Source organism: Limulus polyphemus, unplaced genomic scaffold (assembly GCF_000517525.1).
Source record: "Limulus polyphemus unplaced genomic scaffold, Limulus_polyphemus-2.1.2 Scaffold1938, whole genome shotgun sequence".
In the NCBI taxonomy this organism is placed as follows: Eukaryota; Metazoa; Arthropoda; class Merostomata; order Xiphosura; family Limulidae; genus Limulus; species Limulus polyphemus.
This window is the reverse complement of record NW_013667548.1, coordinates 75,765-83,099: the sequence shown is the minus strand read 5'-3', so window position 1 is coordinate 83,099 and position 7,335 is coordinate 75,765. Positions and strand designations below refer to the sequence as shown.

Sequence of the window (7,335 nt, the reverse complement as noted above, 5' to 3'; positions counted from 1 at the left end):
CTTTATTTACTGTTCTATGTTTTACAAAACACAAGTTTAAGAACTTATTTCTAAATAACCTATATGAACATATAATATATAATAATTCAAATGTGACTGCAATTTACAAAATACAAGACCACTAAAACACAGACAAGACAGGTCATTTTATAAAGACTAAAGGTCAGTTTTATATTATTGGATACGGTAACATAAGAGCATTTGTGCTACGTCATTATAACTTCTGTATTGTTAGCCAGGCATGGCTGAATTGTCAATATAATAAAAAATGATAAATATATACAAGTGTATAATATTATGAGATTTAAGCTATTCAGTCTAAACATTTATGTTTTCGTGTAATAATTTGTTTTCATTCTAGAATGAAAGAGGCATAACTTATTTATATCCTAATTTTTTAACTTGGTTTCAAGATTGGTCAAATCTACCAAACCTGTACAGAGATTCATAAGTGAAAATAACAGATAAAATATAGTTTTTTCTTTAGAAACGTGTGATAACCATCTGGACATTAAAGATTTTGCAGGTTAAAATTGAGCATTTTCTGATGCATAAAAGTATTTTTAATCTTAAAATGGAAATTACTTTGCATGTTGGATAGGCAATGTACGAAAAGAAACTAAAGGCATGAGAAAAAATTACTTAACATACCTTAAGACTTAATGAAAAAAATTTGATATTTTGCGTATGAAAGCACTGTAATGTCTACTGATAATCTGCCAAATTATATTAACAAATGCTTACTAATTTAAAAATTATAGCATGAAAACTATAACAAGCACAAAATGGTTAAAGGTCGGTCCCAGGGACCGAGCCCATGCTGAAAGAGTTAAGTATTGAAATTTCTTTGTTTTGATTTGAAGACTTTCAGCTACTTGCTTCATTTGTCACATTCTCTTTGGAGAATACTGATAAAATTTGTATAGCTTCTTGAGAATTGTGTCAAGATTATCAATATTCTTTCCATTTTTTACTGAACTTAACATGCTTAAATTTAATCTGCTTACAATACAATGAACACCAATTACCTGGCTCAGACTCTGCCTAATTTTTATTTATTAGTCCATTCTCTGCTCTAGTCATGGTGGCTACCCCTTCAGTACCAATACCAATCAGCTGACTGGAAGATAACCAGTCCAAGAGTCTATGCTTTTTCAATTCTTTTTCAATGGTATTTAAGTAGCCATCTGCAGTTGCACTATCAAGAGGTAGAATTGACAGAAACACTTTTCTCATTCCATTGTTTTTTATGTACTTTACATACAAAATCAACTCTTCATCAAGCTGACATATTCAACATCCTGTAGTTTGCAAATCAGTTCATTTCTTATTACTTTTGCAATGTATGAGACAAAGTCCTTGCATCTTTTGTCATTGTTATCTCTTAAGTTCAACCTAAATTTACCAGTCAACTCTAATAACCCTTCAAAATCGGAAACTGGCTTGTTGTTCTTTGCAATATAGTAAGCTACATTAAAAGGTACCTTCAAAAATTCAAACATCTTTTCACCCATTTTGTTTTCATGCATACAGCTAATGGGGTAGCTTCTAGAGCAATTGCAATTGTTTTGCATTTTCTTATCTCCCCCGTTGTTGCTGCACATTTTATTTTTACAGTATTCACTATTAAAAATTATTACCACAAAACACAGACTAATATTTTAACTCTCCCTAACTGGGTGTCATTTTCTGTGCATTTCACAAGGTTTTTAGTGTCTTACATTCAAAATTTAATTAAACTACTTTTTGTTTGTATTATACCGATTAGTATAATCATAGCTAATAATCAATATTTTGATTGTATATAAAGTTCTTAAATTTAAAAGGAAATGTATAAAAAAAAAAACCCTGAATTTCCCCTAGTGTGAGAAATGTGGCTGTTTTCTGTAGGCATTTGCTCTTCTCTAATTTATTCAACATCCCTCCAGTAAGTACAATATTTAATGTAAATTACTCACTGTAATATTGTCATTGTTCAATCAAATCAAAATTTTCATAGCTTTCAATCTTGTTTGGTTACAGTTATCAAATAAAAATTCAGACCCCCTTGCCACACCCACCCATCACATCCTCTCTTTCAGGATTTGTTAATAGCTCTCTCTTACATTTAATGCTATGTTATTTATAACCAACAGAAAGCCAATGTTTTGATCTATCTAATGACCTATTACATTAGGTGTTTTTTTGAAAGCCAGAAAAAATTATGATAGTTATGGAAGTTGTTTGGTTTTTGAATGATATTATTGTATGTTTGGTGCATTATTTAATTAAATAAAAATTTAGTGAAGTACTACCATTATTATAAAAAAGTAGGCTTAAGTGTCATCAAGAGTAGTATAAAAGTAATTCAAATGTAAAAATAGGAAACTGTTTAGGTCAGTTAAAGTTAGAGTAGGTAAGATAAATAATAATGATAATATCATAAAAAATTTTCACAAGGCATGTAGGTAAGCAGATTGTGGGTAATGTAATTCAATAGCATAACATGAGCTGAACATTCCACATGAACTTAGAGATACTAAGGATAAACGAATGTAGTTTCATGTTACAATTTGAAGTCATACTAGAAAGGAAAAAAAGGTAATTTAGGTTTTTTAATGTTTTGAGGTGGGCCGAATTGACCAATCCTGTTTTGAGATTGGGTAGAGAAAACAGATAAACTATAAAGTTTTAGTGGAAAAAAACGTCTGGAATGTAATTAGGAGGTTTTAGGGATTACACAAATTTGAGATGATAAAGTATTTTTCATTTTAACATAAATTACTTTGCACACGGACAATTCAAAACAAATACTCAATATATATTCATGGACAAATCTTTATTTTAGTTTATTAAGAAATATGAGTTTTTGTATGTGAAAGAGTTGTAATGTTAACTGAAAGACTGCCAAATTGTGAAGATATACCCACTATATTGAGAGTTATAAGTATTAAATCTATAAAGACTTTAAACGAGTACGAAAAGGTCATGGTCGGTCAAGTTGACAGAGCCCGTATTGAGAGTGTTAAAAGGTGGTACTCTATGTAGAGCTTGTATGCCACTTTCACTCGTTTTTGTATAATCCAGTAACTCGATTTATATGAATTATTTAACCCTTTGTTCCTCTGTCATAAATACATCCAAATGATATATCTGCACCTAGATTGCTGGAAATTTAAAGTTTTCCGTCTTAATGGGGTATTACTATAAATACTATTAAAAATTTATGATTATGCATAAAATTTAACATACTGTTATGAATTAAAAGATTTGTCAGTTGTTTATTAACATTATTCATGAAATTTTAAGAATTTATTACTAAAGTATATAACCTAATATGTTCTGAATAAATAAGAGTAAAAATCATTGACCATATTAGAAAATATTTAAAATTTCAAAAAAATAATGATGTTTGCATTTTATTAATATTATAAGAAAGTTAGGCCTAGTCTTCTTAAAAAAAAAAAAAATTCAATGCATTTCATAAATGCTATATCTTAAAACTCAGGTCATCAAACACACGATATATATATATATAGATGGATAGATATATATATAGATATGAATAAAAACCCTATAACCTGAGTGCTTTCTTGAACCTACATGTTTTTCTAACATCATTAATATATATATATGTAGAGAGAGAGAGACCCACACAGAAGCATAAATAACCATTGCCACTAAGGAAAGAAAGGAAAGTTTTTAAGGTGACTTATTTCCAGTGGTCTAATTTTTTTTATTTTGTCACCTTTGCATATTGATTTTCTTCTTTGTGTGAAGAAAAATATTTGTAAGACGTGTTTGTATGAGCATTTGTGAATTAGACATTAAATAGCAAAATGATTTGTAAAGTATTTACTGTGAGTTGAGAATATTTTATATGTTACACTCAAATAGTTACTATGTTTATATAGCATGCCATTTTACTGCAGCTTTTCCAAATATCGTACATTTTCTTCATTATTGTTATTATTATTATAGGTTTGGTTACTGCAGCCAGTCTTGGAGCAGGAATGCTTGGTGGTGGACTTGGATTAATGGGAATGAATTCCATGAATGCAGGTTATTTAATTTTCATATACAATTTAGTGATAAAAAGAATCATTAAATGTTGCAATTTTTTTTATAAACAAACTTATTTATCGGGAGTAGGTTGAAGTATTTTATGTGTGCTTTAAAATATGTCTGATTATTCCTGTAGGATGTTTAAGTTAGAAATATGTTGGTTAATTGTTAGTTGGTGAAGTTGATTAATTGTATTTACACTGACTTTGGAACCACTGAATAACTGTGATAATATAACTAGCATTACTTTTGATGTATTGAGTATATTTTCATGAAATTTAGGAAGCTATTAGTAAACATTACAAGCCTTTTGCACCCAAAAACAAGATTGTTTTAATTAACTATTTTTTACTAAAGATTTGTCTGTGAATATATGTAGTCTAAATGCAAGGGATTGTCATGTTAAGATTAAAAACATTTTATCTTACAGTTTTCAGATTTTATTTGTGTAACCTCTAAAGCCTCTTAAATGAATATCAAAAGTTTTTTTATATTTTAGATACTTTTGTAAAGATGAATAATTAGATATATACAACTACTAAATTTCTTGTTTTTAAGTTTGACCTCTAGGTTTTTTGCTGTCAGCCCACCTGTGAAACTTAAGACAAAATAACATGCACAGAAAGTAAACAGTGCACAATACCTATAACTGTTGTTATAATTTATCTAGCTTTCTAGCTAAGACATAAGTGCCTTAAAATAATTCCCTTAGTTGCTTGATCTGAATTTGACAATAGCAACTTTCAGGTTGTAGACAAAAAAACTATAAACTACTGAGGTTAAGGTGACATTATAATCATTTGGTAAATTAAAACTGTCTTTTTTGGGTTATAAATGATGTAATGGCAAATGTCAGAGAGAATTATTGGCAATTTGTAAAAGAGAGAATGTGAGTGTAAGATGTGGCAGATATATCTGACTTTCTGGTTTATATCCATAAACAGGCTTATAAGAAGTAGAATGTGCCTCAGTACCTGTACTATATAATGAGTAATTTATGTTAAATTCTGGATATTATAGAGGGGTGATGAAAAATGGGAAAGATGAAGTTAACAAATGTCACATTACACAGACAAGGGGAGATTCAGAACTTATTTAAATATTTCACTTTGAAATTGACAAATTAAAACATAGTATTTAAACTTCATATATATAATACATTTTGATGCCACATTAGCAGTTTAAATTTTGAATGTACATCTGTAAAAAGTCATGACGTGCACTTATCAAGGGGATAAATAGTTAATAATTGACACTACTTAGAAGGAAAAATAATAGAAATAAATTGAGCTTTTACAAAAAAGGTTAAAGACAAAAATATTCAACCTTGAAATTTGACAAATAAAAGTGCAATATAATTAACCCTCTTGACCCAAGCATCCTTTCTGTGCACATGTTGGAAGGTCTTAGTGAGTTACATACAAAATTGAATTAAACTACTTTTTTTTTTTTATCAAAGTATACCAATCCGTTTAGTGTAAAAATGGAGCTAATTTTAATAGTATACGAGCTTTAAGTTCTTGATTTTATTAGGCAATATAAAAAAACCTGAATTTCTCCTGGAATGAGAATTGAAATTTTCTCTCTTGGCATTCCATCTTCTCTAATTTGTTTACAACCCCTCCAAGAAGTAGGAAATTTAACATAAATTACTCATTATAATGTTGTAATTGCTCAGGTAAAGCATTATTTTATAGTATTCAATGTTATTTGGTTACAGAGCCATCAAATACAAAATCACACCCACCATTACATCCCATCTTTCAGAAATTGATTGTTTTCTCTGACATTCAATACTATATTATTGATAACCAATGGAAAGTCAAGGTTTTACTCTATCGTGTGATGTAATATATTACATTATTTTCTGTACAGAGAATTGTAAGTTTTGCTTCCAGTTCAAGTTCTATTTCCACAGGAAACACACCGACAAAAGTAACTGAATTTCTAACAGTTCTTGTTGCATAGTTAGAAAGGCAGAAAACAGAATACAAATTGACAGTTATGGGACATATTCTGTTTTTTGAATGTTATTATTCTGTGTTCTTTGGAACATTATTTAATTAAATAAAAGATTTAGTACATTAGTACCATTAGTATATAAAAAAGGTAGGGTTAATTGTCATCGACAGTCTACAACAACAACAAAAAAAAGACCTAGGTAAGTACTTTATTTCTTATTTCTCGTGTATATTTTTAATATACAAGTAAGTAAGATGTAAAAAATTGGAAACTTTTTAGGTTAGGTAAAATAAAGAATAATAATAATTATCACGAAGTATGTTCACTAGTAATTCATGTATTATGTAATTCAATACTGTAATGGGAGCTACATGATTTACAAATTATATGGCACGAATAGTAGTTAGACACGGTTAGAATGGCAATAAAACAATAAAATTTAAGCATAATTAGATATATACTATTACGAGTTGAAAGCTATTTATGATAAGCAAATGTAGTTTTGTGTTACAATTTGAAGTCATTTTGGAAAGAAAAAAGGGGTAATTTAGATTTATTTCAATGTTGTTTTGGTGATTACGAGGTCAGTCAATATTTATTTCCTACATTTTCGAGGGGTGATGGATAAAATAGGGATGATGACATGCTAAGACAGAATGTGTCGTGTGTTACACTAGTGGAAATTCAGGATTTTTTTTGTATATTTCCTTTTAGAATTAAGAACTTAAAACTTGTATACTATTAAAATATGGATTATTAGCTAAGATTTTATGCTGTTCTAATTGTTATAACATAAACAAAAAAGTAGTTTAATAAAATGTTGAATGTAAGACACTAAAACCTTATGTCGTGCAGTGAAGGGTAATTGGGGCGATAGGGTTAAGGACATGGTCAGGTACAATTTAGGATTAAGTTACTTTTTTAATTCTCAACTTCTGTGAATGGAAATTCATCATATACACATGTATATCCAAGTACAATAACATTTTTTTATAAAGACAATTTCTCAGATTTTATAGGGCAGAATCTTTATAGTAAGTGGCTGTGACTTGTTGACATTAAATTTCAACAATAAATGGACAGCACACAATCCACCTATTTTAAAATAATATATTCAAAACAACTCAAACTAAGAGCTTTAAATAATTATCTCCTTTTCCTCAACATCCACATAGGCAGGTTCAATTACTTGAAAACACTCTGACAAGACTAAATTATTCTACTGTATTACAATACAAGTTGTGAAACTCTCTTTAGAAATTGCCTGTTATGGTGAAACTGATATGCAATAAATATATATATATATATATATATATATATATATATATA

The 7,335-nt window shown here is 28.8% G+C and overlaps 1 protein-coding gene across 4 annotated transcripts in view; it reads left to right on the top strand.

Moving 5' to 3' along the window:
* The window catches only part of LOC106465422 (myelin expression factor 2-like), an 87,375-nt gene that overhangs the window by 33,016 nt on the left and 47,024 nt on the right, over positions 1-7,335 (top strand). For all 4 annotated transcript variants that reach the window (XR_002611970.1, XR_002611968.1, XR_002611969.1 and 1 more), the window contains exon 10: positions 3,961-4,041. Coding sequence is in view for 1 of the 4 variants with exons in the window: in XM_013925647.2 (XP_013781101.1) it covers positions 3,961-4,041 (81 nt within the window). In the remaining 3 variants the exon portion in view is untranslated. The remainder of the gene's footprint in view (positions 1-3,960; positions 4,042-7,335) is intronic.